At 36.4% G+C, this 20,588-nt stretch overlaps 1 protein-coding gene across 2 annotated transcripts in view; it reads left to right on the forward strand.

The window, feature by feature from the left end:
* Positions 1–20,188, forward strand: part of LOC121864393 (E3 ubiquitin-protein ligase arih1-like) — a 35,698-nt gene extending 15,510 nt beyond the window's left edge. For both annotated transcript variants that reach the window (XM_042363415.1, XM_042363416.1), the window contains 3 exons: positions 5,419–5,623; positions 5,995–6,221; positions 10,268–20,188. In XM_042363415.1, the coding sequence (XP_042219349.1) occupies positions 5,419–5,623; positions 5,995–6,221; positions 10,268–10,352 (517 nt within the window). In that variant the 3' untranslated portion in view covers positions 10,353–20,188. The remainder of the gene's footprint in view (positions 1–5,418; positions 5,624–5,994; positions 6,222–10,267) is intronic.
* The last annotated feature ends 400 nt before the right edge of the window (positions 20,189–20,588 follow it).

Raw genomic sequence — 20,588 nt, forward strand, 5'->3', positions numbered from 1 at the left:
TCTTGGAATCTGCCCTCAAAGATATTTTTCATTGACATCGTCTCTTATTATTATCTGTGCTGCTTTATTGTGAGTTAATGGCTCCTCATCATGGTCATGATCACATGCCATCTGATTGTATTTCCGACATTCTTGTCAAACATGAGCACTATGTTTCGTCCTTGAGGATGCACAAACAGGTCCAGAATTGCAGCCAACAGTTTATTCTTTAACCTTGTAGTGTGCAGTCGATCAGATGATTTGACTTCAGGTTGTAAAAGATGCAACTGGTATAGCTGCCCAAGAGCAGTAGGGTTGAAGTCTGGGGCTGAGGCTTTGATCACCACGTAACATCTCTATGTAAGCAACTAGTCCAGCGAAAGCTATTCCACTCAATGATTTTTCTTCTGCATCCAAGCCAGGGAGTTGCTGTCAGCGATGATGATTGTAGAAACTTCTCAAACAATTCACGTGTTACTCGGCTTCAAAAGCTACCCTGTCGCCTGCAGCAAGTTTCCTCAATAGATTGGTACAGTATCTTGTAACTCTGTTGCAGATAAGTGAACCTTGAATCTATGCTTTTTGTTAATGCTTGGTGAAATTTGCTGCTCTTTAGAGGTTTATCACAGACTTAGCACATCTCTTCATCCACCTGGGCTGGGCGTGTAGATCAACGTGTCTTTACTGGATTTGGATTACCTATTTCTTCCTTTTGCTTGAGTTTTCTCATTAGACATAAGTTGCTTATTTTCTCGCTACATGACTTGTGCCAACATGCTTCATTGGCAGAAAATGTAGCTTCAATACCCGCACCTTCATCCAGCTACGGAACATCTATATTGAAAACTAATTCATTGATTTCATGAAAGTTTTATATTTGAAGCTACATATTCAGTATATATATCCAGCATCAGCGTCATTTGCACGCTTAAAATGTACAGATCATATCAACTTCTGGTTTTACTCTCTCAAAGGACACACAGCTTTTAATTAATGGGCTGACTACTAGTTAATGGTTCTGTATTTGACTCTGAACCATTGATGAGTCCAGCTGAATCAAATGTTTGGGATCATTTAAAACATTATCTTGTTTGGACATAATTTACTGAGGATATTGCACATTTGCAGACCCAACAGATAGTGCAATAAGGTGTGAAGAATATTAGTAATTTTTTTACCCAGATAAATGGAAAGATCACCACAGACCTAAGAAAATCAAGCATTAAAATACCATCTCCATGATTACCAGTAGCAGCCCTAAAATATTAAAAGGCTAATATATACAAGCAAGCATGCATGCTTTCATTAAATTATAACATTTCAGATACACAATGTAAGCAGTGCCGAGTCTAAAACCAAACAAATATCACAAGATACACGATGCCATGGGTCATTTTTTGTTTGGACCCAATTCAGGATGCCATGGATATCATATACATGTCAGGTGTAACTCATGCAGTGCAACAGCTAGGTTACTGGCATATCAAAGTTAGTCCAGCACAACTTATACAAATGAAGTCATAGATACTATGTTTAAAGACAACTAAATTACAGCGTACATCTGTAATTAAAAATACAGATTAAATTTGGAGATTGAAAATGTTAACATAAAATTGCAGAGCAGTATTAAATTACACTTCCAGGTTTACTTCAGAGATATGCAGAGCATAGAAACTTTTGGACAGCTCTTTTTTTATATGATATATTGTTATGCATACACTGTATCGTATATTGCACCTAAATTTCCCACTTATCGTCCACTTGAGCCCTCAAATTTTAATCCCAATTTCAATTCAAATACAAGATGACTTCATGCGGTTACACTTCACTTCATAAAAGGTTTTGAACTCGAACAAAACAGAATAATTTATACATACCCGCACTACAGAGTGGGGAAAAGTTTCTAGTCTTCTAGAAGTTTTGGCAATGACCACCAGGGGGGGGGCTTGTTCAGAGTGGTTCCAGAACAAACGGTGCAAATAGGAGAGTCAAACACATGCCATGCAGCAGCTGCTGCTGCTTTCATTCATCTGATCAACAAGGTTTCATGGTTTTTGCCCACCACCAGTTAAATAAGATGCACATCCCTACACAATATCGTTCAATGTTCATCATGCACCTGTTATTAAAGAAAAAGTATTAGTTTGGAGCTTGAGACTAATAAAGTACAATAAAAATATAATATTAGACTTGAAGGTACAGTACCAGTATGTAATAAAATAAATTTTCACTGCTTGTGACACATACATTAGTACTGCACCTAACTTCCCCTATTATTTGCTCACCTGAGGCAAACAAAAGTATAATAAATACTCAGTTAGTTCAGAAGGAGTCTTATTACATTTATCTGTACCCTCTTTAATGGTCTTTGCAACAATTCTTGAAGGTTTTCCTATATATAACGGTGTTACATGGTGTTCTCTCTTACACAAGACAGTGGAAAGCATTTAGTGTTGGCTATGGCCACTTAGGGGACAGGCAAGATGGGTTCCATATAAAAAAGTAATTAATATATTTATGCCAAGTTCATGCTTCTGTCACAAATTGCGCAATTATTCCTTTATCCGCCCCACTACCGAGGTGATTTCTTGATGAGCTTGTAAAAGGCAGATAAGCTGTACTGCACTGTAGGCTTTATCATGTGCAACATTTCAAAGGCACTATACACTAATAATAATAGCTGGTCTTTTGTTTCTCAAAAGTATCAGGTCTTCTAAAGTATTCACTAGCGCTCGAAACACTACAAAGTCAAAAACTTGGGAATAAAACGAAATATTGTACTAAATAAAAGATCACAAAAAGTGACGGTTCAACTTCCACCACTCGTGTACCTTTAAGTTTTAATACTCTTCATACTTCCTAAACACTGTAATTCTCCGTCACTGTACCCTGTTCAGGATCATAAGCTTTCAAAGAAAGATCTTGTTGTTTTTTAAATTCCTCCACAGAAGTCAACTGCTTCATGGGTGCAGGCAACTGATAGTTACAATCTGGGTGCTGTATAGGAAAAGGATTGGACAGCAAAGGAACATTGCTATACTGACAAACTTAATACTACATGTATTGTACACTTTATACATAACAGTAACACTTTACAGGCACTATAAATAATTGTTCTGATAAACTTAAGCCTACAATTTGTACATAACACTTAACAGTATCTGTACAGAAAGTGCTGTGTAGAGCAAACCCATTATACTGTAAGATGAGGAGATAAGGGATGTGTCAGGAGGACCCCCTAAATCCACCCCCCCCCCTCCCTCTCCCACACCAAAACCACTCCAAAACCAAAGTTCAAAGTAGCTCACTAATACACATACCTCCACCAAATTCGTTTAAACATGATGTTGTGGAGGCCATGTGCGTAGAGGCTGGTTGTGTCACGCATGGCCTCCCTCAAGTCTCATCATAGCAACCCTGCTCGGCTGGGGACTCCCCCTTCCAACCCTTAGTAATGCTCCCCCTCCTGCTGGTGAACCATGCACTTTTTTTTGGCACTGTAGTGGAAAGGAAGCTTGTCCATGATGTTATTGATGGCTCATGGGTTCTTGGACTTCCCCACAACTATCGGCTTGCAGTGATGACTCCCTTCTCTATTTGCACTGAGAAGAACAGACAGACGCTCCTTGAATATTTTGCGGCCTGGAGCAGTAGCCGCACTCTTCTGCCTGGGTGTCTGTAGGGACAGACTTCCAATAAAGGCCTGTCTCATCCCCATTGTGCGCCTGGGCTAGTAACAGGCCACTGTCGTTAATGAGAGCAGCGAGGGACTCCCTGAATGGCTGGATACTGCCAAGATCGGCACTGAGCACTTCACCAACAACTTCCTTTCATGTAATCAGTGCCAATTTCTGATTTTTTTTTGTGCCAGCCAGCACTTACCTTGAAATCTTGAATGCTAAGGTGCCTAGCAAAACGAGAAGCAGCATTTTGTATGTCCACATCTATAATGGGTATGCCTACAGACCTCTCCTGTTTGTGCCACTTGAAGACAGCCTTCTCTAGCTTCTCATACTTTGGTTGCTTCATCCTTTTCTTAGACTTGAACAAGTTCCCCATATCTTCTTGCTGAAGGCACAAACCTTTTCCTTTCTCTTCTTGATGTCATAGAAGGTGGAGGAGGAGATTTTAAACTACTCACACCTGATATGTATGAAGACACCATCCTGGTGGTAGAGTGCATTGCAGGGCAGACATGCTTCTTAAATCCACAAAAAGGTGAAGTAATTGCTGTGTAGATCAACTTGGACGAGCTGAGGTCTATCATTGACAAGAGGCGCACGTAAACTGACGCTCCCTGGGCCGACTCGGGTTGCCACGTGTGGGTCGGCTTGACGAGTTCTTGCGGGAGACTCAGGTGCTGCCGATTTAGCTCCAATTTGCCAACTGCTGTACTGTACTCAGAAAATGTAACGGTTACCTGGTGTTGTGACAACTTATCACATATTCCGACTTATTGGAGGCCTAGGTATAGGGATTTTACTGTACAGTGGTCCCTCGGTTAACGAGCACAATTCGTTCCAAAAGGTAGCTCGTTAACCGAATAATTTGTTAACCAAAACCATTGTTTCAATGGGTTTTTGGGTAATTGGTTCCAGCTCACCGAAAATTACATACAAACGAAAAATAAATGCAGTAAAGTACACTTACTTTGAGATGTGTATGTAGGGCTCCTGGTTGGAAGAGAAGTCACCCCATGCCGCCATTTCACCCATAAAATTTTAGTTCACCTGGTGTAATTCAAGATTATTTTCTTTAAATCAACACTGCACTGCGCTATATATTATCAATATGTAAAATATATTTCAAAATGACCAATAATTTGACTGGAAACACAGAAAAAAAGCGTTTATGTTGAAGAGTCTCAAACAAGATGTTCCTTCCTCTGAACCTGTAAACAAACTGACACCAAGCTTGGTGTGTTGAGTGGCTGTTTGGCGCGCATAAAACTAGTTTCCTGTACTTCAATTATGTTCAATAATTGTTAAAGTGACTAAAAAAATTAATATAAAACTTTTAAAATTATTGAATGTACAACCTTCTTGATATTTACTAGAATGGTAAGGAATTTAAGCCCTAGAACCGATTACTGTATTGGCGGACTAATACGACAGCTAGTGAGCAAGCGAAAACATGTTGAGGGGCGCTCGTAAGGAATTCGTTAATCCAGGGATTGCTCGTTAACCGAAGTGAAGAATCGTATGGAAGGTAATTCGTTAACCGAGGCACTCATTAACCGTGGGATCACTGTATATCATCTTTTTCAGGTTAACTGTGAAATACATAGCTTGAATATTTAATTAAGTAGTACAGTATTATAAACAGTTAAGTGAAATTATTAATTTTCTGATGTCAAGGTAAATCTAAAAAATTACTGGTTTGGTATTATATTCTCTTTTATTTTGTGACTCGGTTGCTTATTATCCATCACTTTGACAGGTACTCGTGCAATCGTTATGATGAAGATGAAGCAAAACAGGCCCGGGATGCTCAGGAGAAGTCTCGTGCTGCTCTTCAACGTTACTTGTTCTACTGTAATCGTTACATGAACCACATGCAGTCATTAAAATTTGAACATAAATTGTATGCTTCTGTTAAAGAGAAGATGGAGGAGATGCAACAACACAACATGTCTTGGATTGAGGTACAGTATATATATAGGATGTCTAAACCTTCTCTGTTTTATATACTGTACTGTATTATAGGAACACATGCCAAGACTCCCAGTTACTGTATTATCTTGACACAAAGCAGTCACTGAGAATGGTTTAAATTGAGGCATTATATTCAAACTTAAGAGAACTTAATAATGCTCTAAGACAGTTTCATGTGAATGAACATTATTGAAAGGCCTTAATTTTCATACAGTAATCACCAAATAACATTTCATCTTTCGGATCTTTAAATTCAAATCCTTTTGTCAACGTCATCTTCAGTCAAAAAGACTATATCAACAACAGACTTTATAGTCAACCTGTGTTGAGATTATCTATCCCACTATTTTTATCATTACAGGTTCAGTTCCTCAAAAAGGCTGTTGACATTTTATGTGAATGTCGGCAAACATTAATGTTCACATACGTATTTGCATATTACCTTCGGAAGAATAACCAGTCAGTGATATTTGAGGATAACCAGAAAGATGTTGAAAGTGCTACTGAAACTCTCAGTGAATATCTAGAACGTGACATAACTCAAGAAAATTTGGCAGATATAAAACAAAAAGTTCAAGATAAATACAGGTAAGTTCAGCTTTTGTTACATCCATCACAAGTTAAACAAGTTTAACTTTTTCTTTTCTTTTTCTCTCTCTTGTGTTTGTTAGGAGTGAAGGATGGTTTTGAAAAAAAATGCTAAGTGTCTTTATTGCTAAATGGTATACAGCTCTTCCAGGGATGAGAGATTTCTGGGTAACAAGATGATTCTCTCAAACCCAGAAAAATCCCGCTACAGTCTCTCCTCGACTTACGACGGGGTTCCGTCCCGATGACCAGGTCGTAAGTCGAAAAGGCAAAAATAATACATAGAAATTCTAAAATGAAATACAGTACAGTAAAAGTAATCAATAATAAAAAGTGAATACAGTGTTACTGTGCACTTACCTTTAATGTAGTCAGCTGAATGCACACGGGGCCTCAATAATTTTTTAATTAAGCCTGGAGATTACATTAATTGGATGAAACAGAGGAGGAGACATGGCTGGGAGGGTCATCAAGTTCGCTTTCTTCACACAGGCTAACATACTTGCTTGTTGAAGGTATTGGATCATCTTTAGGGAGTGAAGAGACAGCAGTGGGTGACTTCTTAAAAAATATGTCCAATTTAGACTGCACAGTTTGCCTTTTCTTTTCATTGTAAATATCCCTGTAGCAAGCAAGTGCATCTTGGATCAGTCTGTCAACTTTTGCAAAACGCTCAACATTTTGATCCATTTCTTCAAACATTTGCATCCCCTTATTAATAGTAGCAAATGCCTTTGCCATTTGTTTCACTGAAAACTTTTTGGCGGGTGCAGGTTCTTCTTTTACATTTTGTCTCTTCTTCCTCTGCAATTTTCTGTGCATCCAGTTCAGTAAGATCCTCGTTACTTAGCTCTTCTGCTACACTTTCCACCAACTGCTCAACATCTTCATTATCAATTTCTAACTCCAGCTGTTTACTCATCTGCACTATCTTGTTACTAATCTCAGAAATTGCTTCATCTTCATTCAATCCTTTGAAACTGTTCACATATCTTTTCAGGACCTTCTTCCATATTCCATTCATGCACTGACATGTAACCTCATCCCATGCTGAAGCTATGTTCTTTGTACATTGCAAAATGTTGCAGTCCTTCCACAACTCTCTGAGCGTTTTCTCACCTTCAGTAGCAGCAATAGCCTGAGCGAAGGTCGTACGTAAATAATAGGCTTTAAAGGCAGCAATAGCACCTTGATCCATGGGTTGGATGATAGAGGTAGTGTTAGGTGGAAGGTAGACTACCTTAACATCAGGGTGCAGGTCGTCCACGAGTGGTGGGTGTCCCGGAGCATTATCTGAAATTAATAAAATCTTGAACGCAACCCCTTGTTGCAGACAATACTCCTTGGCTCGTGGAATGAAACAACTCAGGAACCAATCCTCAAACAGTGCTAGGGTCATCCATGCTTTCTTATTACTGCGATAAAACACTGGCAGTGTGTGCTTGCTGACATTTTCAAAAGCCCTTGGGTTTTCTGAATTATATATCATGAAGGGTTTTACCTTGAAACCGGCTACATTCCCCCCCCAACCGAAGTGTGATTCGGTCCTTGAATCCTGGCATGGTCTTCGCCTCTTTGTGGATGTATGTCCGTTCTGGCATGCGCTTCCAGAATAAGCCAGTTTCATCCACATTAATATTTGCTCGGGCAAATAATTTCCCTCCACGATGACATGATCTAGCTCCTCCATAAAAGCTTAAGCGGCACCCACATCAGCACTTGCTGCCTCTCCACTCACCTTTACACTGTGCAAATTGTAACATTTCTTTAACCTTTGGAACCACCCATAACTTGCTGTGAAGTTTTGGTCACACTCATCTCCTGCCTGCTCTTTCAGGCTTTCGAAAAAGCTTCTTGCCTTAGCCTGTATGGTTAGAAGGCTTAAGGGTACACGCTTTTGCAGCTGATCTTCCATCCATATCACAAGTAATTTCTCCATCTCATGAAAAGGATCTTGTCTTTTTTTTTTTATTATTGTTCCCTTTATAGGTGCTAATCCTTTCACTGCCTCTCGAATTCGTTCCTTGTCCTTCAAAATTTTTGATATTGTCGAGTGAAAGAAGCCAAGGTCGCATGAAATGGTTGCTACTGTTTTTCCATTTTCATATTGCATTATTATTTTCATTTTCATTTCAAAAGTAATTGACTGTCTCTTTTTCTTCTCAGCTCCACGAGAACTCTCACTTTTACGCTTTCCAGCCATTTTAAAGGGAATTACAGACGAAAATTTTGTCAGTACACAGCGCGATCACTAATAACAACAACAATGACGGCCAAACACCAACTGAGTGGGCTACGACGTGGATGCTGTACACCACGAGGTGGCCAAGCCCAAGCTGTCATATGGCGTCACATTACGACCAAACATTGGGACTCGAAAATACGTAATGTGAAAAATATTTTATACGACCATGGTGATCGTATGTCCGGGTTGTCGTAAGTCAAGGAGAGACTGTACATATCTTGTTCAAACAGACACTAGCCCACATCCTCGGAATGTTTCTTGGTGCTGGGGAAACTTTTCTAAGAGTAATAGAGTCTAAACTGACATGGACAAACACTCTCCCATTACATTTAGACCGCAGGAATTAGCGAAAATATTTGCGGCTAGTGAAAAAATTTATGAACTTTTATTTACAATATCTGTTCTTATTGGGTTTGAAAGATTAATTTGATACCATAGTGATCCTGAATAAATTCTATACAAGACTGTTTCAATAAAAGATCCTTAAACAAAATAATTTGACACTGTATAATGATGGGGAGTTGTGTCACAGAGGAGATAGTGGAATTTTCCACTCTGCACTGAAGAACATTTTCCTGATTTGAAATGCCGCATGTTGCATGGAGCCATATTTATTTAAAACACCACTGTACACGTATAATATATTGTACTCGCCTGCGGATGCTGTCGTCTTGAGCCTAGAGTAGGTAGACTCAGATTAACCAACAAATTTACCCTAACTTGACTAGCTATATTTTTTTCACTCAAAACTTGCAACTGAGACCTAGGGTCAGTTTGAAGCAAGACAATGTGCTATTTCTCATGCACAAATTTTTTTTTTCTTTTACCTTATAGTTATTTCTTTTACTTTTTTTGCATATTATGTATTAAGGATGAATGTGTGTGCATGTAACGGAGTAAAAAAAAATTAATAAATTTGAACTCTACTGTGTATCTACCCACAATTAAGAGTTTAAAAATAAGCATAACATAGCTCACACCTCAGCCTGGTAGGGAGAAGGTTAGGGGGATGTGGCTAGTAATGAGTCTTACTTGGCAACAATGCCACCATCGCTGGTGTAACACTTAAATAAGCTTACCACCACCCTCAGCTGTGAATTCAAGGAAAGGAACTGAATGACACGAGCTATTGCCTTAAGGAAGGGCAGTCAGGGCTCTCCACAAGGGATGGGGAGGGAGGGGGGTGTTTGTTATGATCGGTGAACAAGAATACATCCCTGGAGTATTTCTCCAAGATGGCCTCCCCAGGTGACTCCAAGGGGCACACGATTTGAATTTTTTGCTCCGACTTTACATGTTGGGTGATTAGAATATGTATCAGATAAATTTGTAAGATCATTTGGAATTATCAAACCTATCCCAAATTTATCCAGAGTTCATCCATAAAAACCATGTGATTACAATGAGGTGATCATTATATCAGAATAAAGCATTGGCAAAGTTTTATTGTAGCAGAATTACCAAATTTTTTGAAAATTTTCTAATCAGGTTAAACTTTCCCAGGTTTCCTAAGTATTGACAGGCAAATTACTGATGCTTTATTGCATAAATGTTTGCATTTTAGTCTTGAGTACAGATTTTAACTTAATTTTTGTGCTTTATCATTTTTAATCTTTTTTCTTCATAATAACAGCCAGTTATTTGTCATAGAAGGCAATTTTGAGTATAGTAACAGCTTCTTTAGATGCTTCAGATGTATGAATATTTTTAACCCAATTATTATTGTAAGGATGGGGCTGTGGGATCTTGAACAAAGAACAGTATATGCTACATAATTTTAATCCATTCTCCGTATCCTTAGGTACTGTGATCAACGCCGTAGAAAATTACTAGAACACGTCCACGAAGGTTATGAGAAGGACTGGTGGGAATACTCGGAACCTTAAAGAATGTGAAACAGGCTTATTACAGTGGGGGTTTTATTGACAAAGCAAATGAAGATCTGAAGGTCATGGATATAAGTGTTAATAAATTGGTAATACAGGGGTATATGTTTTTGAAATATCAGGATTAAGCTTCAACATAAACTGTGGGGGGTATCAGTCAAACTGATAACCCTCAGTATGTTCGAAGAATAGTATTTGGAACCTTTCTTATATCTATTAGATACTTATCCTCTCAACAAAATAGCCAAAAAACCCTCTTTTTTGAGTTTTTGAGTCAGGTGAATTTTAAAGAATAAATAGGAAGCCTAAGAGACTCATTACCTATTTATTCTTAATGACATTCCCACCACAAGTAAGCAAACCAGATGTGGATCACAGTTTATTAAGAGCTGAGCAACCACCTCTGTATCATGCTATTAAACTAAACAATCACAATTTGATACTGATAGTTAATGGTATCACAAATTGCGGTTATAAGGTGCACAGCCTAATGAATCAAGAATTTATTTACCATAAATTTTGTTATCAACTATAGGCAGTGCAGTAGGACTCAGCCTTCTCACTGGTGATCAGGATAGTTATTGTACAGATATTATACTATCTGTTATAACTACATGTAGGATGAGGTAAAATTTTAATGCCATTCTCATAAGTTTACACTCTAGCATATGGTCTTAAGCCAGGCAGCTCTTGAAATACAGGCTGAGTACTTGCAGATTAGGGTCTCCATAATATAAGCCAGGGTTGATGTGTTAACCCTCCCTGTAACAATCATGTCGTTCATTATGGGGAACAGTAGGAAGACCCTGATCTCAGTAAGTGGCCTGTGCATTGAAAGCCACCTGACTATGGACCCTACTAGAATATAGAAATTCAGGATCAATCCTCCATCTATACCAGGAAGAAAATTATGATGAACATATAGATTGTTTTGGTTATATTTGGTACGGTTAAGCAAAAGTAATAGTATTTAAACCAAAATCACATTAATTATATAATTATTTCCCTAAATTGGATATCAATACAGTACAGTACATTCCTTGTCTGTGAAAATTTTTTGGGAATTTAATTTTGATGTTCCTCCCATTTTATGGAATATTTGTGATCATGTTATGTTTAGAATAGAAGTTTCATATACAGTGAATATACATTGGTACCATACCAGTGTAATGTAGCTATTGTATAAAGTTACCCTCTTTATACTCCAGTGAAACTTCCTTGAAAGTAGCTCTTCGAGTTTTTATTAAAACCGTAAAAATAGTTTCCTAATGACTGTATCAATATATCAGTCTAAAAGAAGGTAAAAATGAGCTATGCTTTTGCAGTGGCTTTGCCTATATAACAAAACAAATTGTCCTTTTCATACATTTTTGGGGGTAGATGTTTCTTACTTGAAAGTGTTTTGGTCTACAGTTTTGATTCTGTACACTGGTTCTACTTGGCAATTTACATCACATTTGACAGTACCAAGATAACGACAGGCATGAGAAATGCTAGTAATGTCATGGTTACTAGTCTTAGTAGAACTAGTGTATGATCATGCAAACATTTACTTGCCTCAAAGTGGGGCCTCAGATTTCAGTCCATGTTAGAATGGAATATTTCATGTAGGTTGTTATTTATGAGAGATTATTGTGAATAGAAATCAGATGGCTGATAGGATTAGCAGCTAACATGGTTAAATTCTATGAAGAGCAATTTAATAATAATTTGTACATAGGATTCATATAGGTATTTGTTTTATTTCTGACAGTGAGATGTACCATTAGCAGGGATAAAATTTATGAGTGCGCAGATTGTACTCCTGTGTTCTTGGCAAATAATATTCTTAGATTCATTATAGAAAAAATAGTCATTTGAGTGCCTAGGTAGCAGGGCAAGCAAACTGCATAAAAAATAAAAAAGAGTTCGTGTGGATTATGCTCACAATGTTGCTGCAGCTTAATTGTCAAAGGGTGTTATTTAAGCTTGAGCCAAGAGTTTTCTGCCTAGGAAGCAGCAGATTTGTGGCAAGGGTTTGGTTGCTTGTAACTAAGTCATATTCCCCTATTATTCATTACACATGATGCATGATGACAGTGTTACTGCAACTCAGTATTAGTGTATGTTTCTCAAAAAGCTTGAGATGACAATCTTGTCCTCCTCTACAGTTGACTTCAATTTAAGTAATCCCCTTATTCATTATTCTGTATACGGTAGGTTTTTATATCTAAATAAAATACATTAGATGGCACTTTTTCTGCAGTACAGTTTACTTACGATCTAGGACAGTGTGTGCCTTGACCTAGTTTGATAATGCTTTTTATTATTATTATTATTATTACCCTGTATTATTATTACTATTATTATTATTATTATTATTGTTATTATTATCATCAATATGTCTTTGAATTTTTCAAGGGAACTTATTAACAAAGAGAAGTCAGCTGTAGGAGCAAGCAGTATAAACATACCATATAATGTTTCAGTTATCACATATTCCTTCTGAGGCTCTAAATACAAGTATTCAATGCTGCCTGTAGAAATTTGGCTTAAATTGTCACTCAAAAATAGTGTGCTTGAAGTTAGTATTAAAAAAAAGTTAGAATTTCTGAACAAAAAAAAAACTGATTAGCATTTTGAAAATTAAGTTACAGTACTTAGATATGTGATGTAACTAACAAGTAATCCTTTTGAGCATGGATATTAGGTTCCTACTTTACTGGTGAAGAGTCAGAGCCAAGCAAAAGTGCTATTCATGCCACCCTTTGCTTGTAACATCTCTCCTTGTTTACTTCAGAATGCCAGTTGTGGTTAAACCACAGACATGCAATTTTGTTAGGATCTTAACTACAAGTTGCTAATTGAGACACTCATGTTTTAAGTTTATAAACATTTATGCTGTTCTTTTATAAATTTTTACCAAGTATAATTTTTTTTACCATATTTCATTTGTAAAATATTTTTGTGTAGATTCAAAATAACTGTGATTTTCAGGATTCCTTGACAGTTTTTAATGGGTATTCTAGTAAAATTTCATAACTTCACATCAATTGGCAATGTATTATACAATATTTCATATCTATCCATGTACTGTATTTGTGTTCTTGTTATCACTATTTTGGTTGCATTAGGTAAAACCAAAAAGCATTGATAATTTGCATCTTTGACCAATATAATGAATTATGGCTGTCAAGGAGTACTGCTATATAGTGTTAGGTTATGAAGTGCTCTGGTTGAATTTTATAGATTGATGATGTTTTCATTACTGTGTAGTTATAGGTCTTTCTGTTGTGTTTACAGGCCTTGAGAATATTGTAGCTCATGCATATGTGGCATGATTACAGGGTGATCACTGGATTGGCTGTTCATTAACTTAATATGTGTTATATAGTACTGTATATGGAATGTAATTCTGGATTGCAACTGGGGCTAGACTAAAGTAAATGTGTTATGCAATAATACCAAATTTAACATGCCCACAAATACTAATCCGCACCTTCAGTGACACCGATACCATCCACCTCCACACACATGTGCACACATAAACATTAACCCAGATTGAAATACACAAACACATTCATACAGTAACACATGTGCACAAACCAGTGTCATAGCAAGGGGGAGGTAGGGGGCCATTGTCCCTGGACATAGGTCTGGGGAAGGAGGAGGGGCGTACAGATGACTGTGTTTACCGTGGTGTACCATCATACTGTATTTTCCCATAATCTTTTAAAGTAAAGCCTCAGCATTATCAGTAACATTATTTAGCTGCTTTTCTACTTCGTCCAGTGTTTTATGTGCTCATAATATAAAGCTAATTTTAATTAGAATAATGATGCCATGTTTTAATGCAGCTTCTTTATCATGCTCACTCTAAATAAAAACTTGGGAAAAAACATAATAGTTACAAACGACGTGTGTATATTTCAGATGATTACGTTTATACTAAAAACCAAGGATACAAATCTAGGTGAAGTTGTACTAATCATAAACATGAGAATGAATCGGGCAATTTTTAAAGAAGAAAAAAGTACCATGTCTATTATTTACACATATTCCTCTCGGTGTGTGTGTGTGTATCACATGGGGGTGTTAGGCAACTCAAAATGCACTCAGTACCTGACTTTTAAAACGGTGCCATCCTTGTCTTGGAGCATTTTACCATTACCTTCTTTGAAAGAAAGGTATCTACTGTAATTTTAATCTTCCTTCATCGTGTTATAACGAAGAAAATTTTACAGCTAAGCTAAGACACAATGGAATGCAAGAGAAGACCCTGTACAAGTGATTTGTCAGGATTTTAATCGTCTAGTCGAGATACTTGGAGAAATGAATGGTGATGCTCTAGAGAATATGGAGATGAGGAGCAACGTTGAATGCTTGAGGAACAATCTCTTGACCTTTCTCTTTGTAGTTCTGCTTCCATTTTGGAGTACAGTCGGATAATTGGGAGACTAAATATTGTACGAAAAAAAGATAAAAAAGACTCCAAGATCCACAGATGAACATTGAAAGAGCTGCAAGTGACGGAAAATCTTTGCATATTTATAGAAGAGAATCGAGAAGGATTAGTTGAAGAGGCTGTTGCAGCTGGTCTTTAAGTTACAAAGTCTATGATATAAAAGTACTGTAGAGCATAGAATTAGAAAGGAGAAACTGATGCCTGGAGAAAATGTGGAAGATTAGGTTTCTCTCTGCAGCAAGAACTAAGTTCTGTGTTGCGTGTGGTAACTGACAGATAGAAGGAGGAAATTAGAAGCAGGTGTACCCAATTGCATGACTCATAATAGATTTGGAAATTTGCTGAACATGAATTATATATTCAGCTCTAGTCTTAATCCAACTCGGAAAAAAGAATGTTACCAAAATTTTGCAAGCTTTTATTTGTCTGACGTTGCAGCAGATTCACTCGTATCAGGATGTAATAGATTGTCACATGCGGCTTATGAATCACCAAGAGAGTCATATTGTAGTGCCAAAAGATACTAGAGAATTTGTACAAGTCATTATCATGGACGGCAAAGATATTTTCCCTGATTTTTGCATAGCTCTTGTTTTGATGCTAACTGTGGCAGTCTCAGTGGCTTCTTGTTAGTCAACATTTAGCGAGCTAAAAATTAATTAAAAACCATCTAAGATCATCTATAAACAGCACCTTTCAAACCTCTCCCTTCCCTCTGAAAAGTCATTTTTAAAGTGTTAATGCTGACGCCATCATAGATAAGTTTGTTGAAATCAAAGCACGCAAAGTTTATTTGTAACATTCAGCATAGCTTGAGTTGTAGTCTACTAACACCTCTTTTCAATGTTTGCTTAAATCATTGTATATTTTTCATATGTATAGATTTATATAGCTTGATGTGTAGCTAATAATGCCTTTTTTTAACCGTAGTTCAATGAAATAAAGATTGTTTTTTTTAATAAACTCTGGCTCTCAGTTTTTGTGTACCATATGCCTGTAATAAACAGTAAAGTAGTTGAAACCCTTAGGTGACTGCAATCACTTATCCATATTAATCTGGCTGACATCAGACTATTCCAATTATTAATTACCACCAACAGCAAGTTAGTATTTGTTTCACATCTGTCTATCTATTATCTAACTATCGAGAATGTAAATTTGCGAGCGGAAATAAGGGGGAGGGGCACCAATGGCGATACTCACCCTGTGCTCTTGAGACACGCACTACGACTCTGGCACAAACTTGCACACACACACATGCACACATACTTGCTAATACTTATAATTACATGTATTCATGGGTACGCAATCATTCAAGTATATATATATGCCAGGTATATATATATATATATATATTACCAGTACTGTCCACACATGCACACAATTGCAATAAATTGTAATTTTAAATTTTGAAATTGAATCTAAACAAAATTCTTTGGGAGAAAGTTTTGCTTAAACAATCTACAGTATTTTATTGCATTATATCTGTTTTGTTAGTTTCTTTTGCCTGATTATCACATTTTAATTTACATTTTAAGTACTGTATAAAGAATTGCTAGCAGTATATACAAATGCTTCTATTAAAAAAAAATAATGTCAAGTTTGCACTGCATTATTATGTCCCACCACAAATACGGAAGAGGCAAATAATGTTAGCGTTGTTTTTAATGGAACTTATTTCATCATTCACCACTTACTGTTGGATTTATTTGTTTTGGTGAAGTTAGGGTATCGGTAAAAAGGAGACGTGGATGAGAGTGATGAACAAAAGAATTACAGCAGCAAGCAGACAAACTTGAGTGATGTACTGTACTTCAAAATAAAACTTAATTCAATAGTTGAAAGGAGAAGTATATCTCAAGTGCAGTACTAAATGATGGGTTGTATTTTATTGAAAACTACAATTATCTGTGTATACAGTAGTTGGATTAAAATCAAAATTAGGTGATTTCATGGGTCACAAATGTCCCCATTATGTCTTTTGTACTCCAAATGTTTCTCTCCTGTATAATACAAGAAAAACTGATAATTGTCAGGGCTAACACTGGAACTTCCATAACTGACACCAGAATTTACTGTACTGTACTCCAAAATGAAGAAAATTGTCCCAATTACATCTGAGGTTTTTTATTAGTTATATTGTTGTTGTTATTATTATTATTATTATTACTATTATTATCATCATCATCATCATCATCATTATTATTATCTTCTACCATGAAGAATGAAATGGCCTATTTTAGAAGGAGAAAAAATAATCCAACAAAAAAGTGTCATAAGTGGTGACTGGCAGAGTAAGCTCTAATTATTATCAAAAGCTCAGAATCGCTGCACATGTCAACTTTGTAAAGGGCATAACAGTTTTAGTATAAAGTTCTATGCTGTACAGTATAGTACTCATCAAGTTTAAATGCACTGTTTTTGTTTTTGTTTTTGGGGTATTTTTGAATAAGTTGCTTATCATATTGTTTGAATTACATTGTGTTACAAGATCATAGTTTAGATGCAGAATAAGTTGATATTTGTAATTGTCTCCGGTTGTCTTGTCCCAAGTTTTGTTTTAATTTTATATTTTCACTCGTGTCAAAATGTAAAAGTCATAAAAAAGTAGCTATTGGAGGATTGAATGTCAAATAGGACCCAATCCAAATAAAGGTTGGCCCTTGTGTAACAGGGATGGCCAGCTCCAGGGTGTGAATTAATGATGTAGAAGCTGTCGCCAACACAACAATCACACCCTAAGTTTGGTTACTTGGGATTTTTTTTGACTAGTCACTTTACCGAAGCACCACGGCTAAAAATGTGTTCATATTGAGGTTTATCTAGTGAGGGGATTATTGTTCAAGATCACCTTTAACCAAATGGGATTTTAAGATGAAGCTGCACAATTTCTACCATGCATGTTATGTTAATGAGTCAGTTTAGACATATTACCATCTGAATGATTCTTTAAAGTATAGTTTATCATTGTAGAAAATTAAGTTGTTGATTTTCATATCGGCATAATTCATACTGCTGTTGTATATTTGACAAGACATTATGAGTAGAATAACTCGGATGTCAAGGATTAGTAACTTCTGTTTTCCTCAGTGTATAAACATTTCTTTGGAACATTATTAGTTGCTGTCAATGAGTACTGTATATATTATTGGTTTTATTTCTAGGAAGAATGCTCCTTTATCATCACTTCCTAGAAAATTGCTCTTTAATTTTGTCATGCATCATCCTATGTAAAAATACACTTCTATTGTGTAGTTTTTTATACAGTAATAACAGTACTGTTTTGATCATCCCAAGAAAACCAAGTTAATATTTAACATTGTGAATTCACCTTATAGATTGAATACTGTCCAGTCTTTAATCTCAGGATATTGTAAATCGAATTCTCTAACTAACAATGAATTTTTATTAATTTCTGACAAACTTTTCCCTTGGGACAATACATGCATTTTGTACAAGTCAGTCTTACGTAAAAGAGACAGTCAACAAAACATCATGATGTACCGAGCAAAAATTTAAAAACTTATAGGCATTTCAACGCCTAATGATTTTTCAGTCATCTCTCATATAATACATTAATGTCTGATTCTGAATTGATTAATTGGTGAAATTGTATATGTAAATTACAAAGTGGGTGGTTGATATATGGTGCTGAAAAAATGATACAGCAGTGAGTCTTAGTCTTATGATATAAATGAAAACTTATCTTCTCACATGTTGAGCATTGTTAAACAATTGTAGAATTGCCTCTTTGCCTTAGCTTCCACTTTGTTGGTTTTAATCTGTAAATGTAGTAAAGTGTCCATATTAGCAGACTGCCTAACAAAGATACCCCCACCCACCTGCCCACCTAAACATTTCTCGGAATTATGAGGTATTTGTCATGCAGCATTTTTTAAGGTCCATAATTCTTGTTACATATATTGTTTTCTCTATTTTCTTTGCCTAATTAAACTAGTGGCATACTTATTGTGATACAATCGAAAAGAATCAGGAGTCATTCCTCTCACCGCATATCAGTGAATCCCAAGTCTAGGATACTGGCAAGGCCTAATGGTCATCAACCTAAGCTGTGATTTAGGTGATTATTCTGTGTTGATGCAGTAGCTCATGACAGGTTCACAGCTTGAAATGCATGTGATTTCTTATGCTACTACCCAGTCTAACTTTGTCCATTTGAATGTTACTTAGAACTCAAAAGTGTAAACTAAAACCCAATCCCATTGTCAGAGTTTCCATAACATTGATCCCCCTTTTATCTATCACTAATGATTGTTAAGGAAGGGAGGTGGGGGAACACTTTGTGAGTACTTTTTTTTCCAAATTGGGAATATAGTATAGTATGGAGGTGACTATTAAGAGGTACTACTCCTTTATTCCTTGGCTTATTCCCTTATAATAGACTACTGTACTGGGTATGAACTGACACAGCACCCAATAAATACAGTATGCTGTGAATATATATGTGTACTTACAGTACATACATACATACATGTATTAAGTGGGAAATGGCTTGACAAAATGTATATCTATGCAGTAAATATATACATAGAGTACATTAAGACAACTTGTGTGTGTACACATATCTGCTTAGACACACACATGTACAGTAAAATAAGGAACAGGTAATATGATGAATTGGGAGTATTAATGCCAGAAATGATTTGACCTCTGACATATTTCTCAGGCACTGTGAACTTATTTGATGCTTCAGAGATGTGGCCTTATACATGTGATGCAGCTTGTGCATTTGCCAGTTTTCCAAAACTGTCAGTCTGTGACAAAGCGGTGAAAGAATGAAACTGTATTCTGCCTGTCTTGTATAGAAACTATGTGGGGTATATTGGGCCATGTTATATTCTTTGGTATTTACTCTTCAGGATCTATCAACACTATTTTCCCATAAAAAATATATACTTGTTTGTACCCTGATAATTTAATTCCTTTTACCCATTTTTTTTCCTGACTTTATACTCACACAGGCACTGCCGGGTGTTTGCTCCAGTAGAGGAATTAGATTTATTCATTAACACACTGGATTATTGATTCAGTCGAATCTTGATTTAATATTAGGAAGAATGAAAATTGAATATATTTCACATAGCTATTTGAATGTTACAACAATTAGGATTGAACTATTAAATCATCCACCAAGGTATTGACTGAACCAGCACCATACCATAATCCCCACCTTTTTCTAGTCTGCCATCCATTATCCCCATCAGCTAATTGCAGACCTAATACCCCAAATTGTGATCAACAACTGATACATACAGTAATCTGAATAAACCTTCCTGGCAGTGCCCCACACGTCTGCAATGTGTATGGTTGTGGTATACAGTGTGTGATTGAGTGTAAATATTATTGATAAATATATTAGTCAACTTTCAAATTGTGTTTCATTATGTTACCTAATTGTAGTGATATGTGGTTTTCATTCCAACTGTTTGTCATACTTTATCAGTATCATCCTTGGTGTGTGTGTGTGTGTGTGTATATATGTTTACTGAATGTTGTAAAAAAAAAAAGGCAATATAAAAGTACAGTATGTTATTAAAAAAAAAAGCAAGATTGGGGCGACTCGCCACTGTTCGCCTCATTGCCACTTGGGCAGTCGCTCACCTCTGTTACCCACTGTTGGCAAGTTCTGGGCATGTACTGGCTCTAGAATGTATCTGAACCTGCACTAGTGTTGTTCAAGTCTGGCCTTGAAAGAGGTCACACTCATTGACGTCACAACACTGGCAAATTGTTCCAAAAGTTTACAATTAGCACTCTGAAAAAGTTTGCCC

The sequence above is a fragment of the Homarus americanus genome, unplaced genomic scaffold (assembly GCF_018991925.1).
Source record: "Homarus americanus isolate GMGI-L3 unplaced genomic scaffold, GMGI_Hamer_2.0 scaffold43707, whole genome shotgun sequence".
Classification (NCBI taxonomy): domain Eukaryota; kingdom Metazoa; phylum Arthropoda; class Malacostraca; order Decapoda; family Nephropidae; genus Homarus; species Homarus americanus.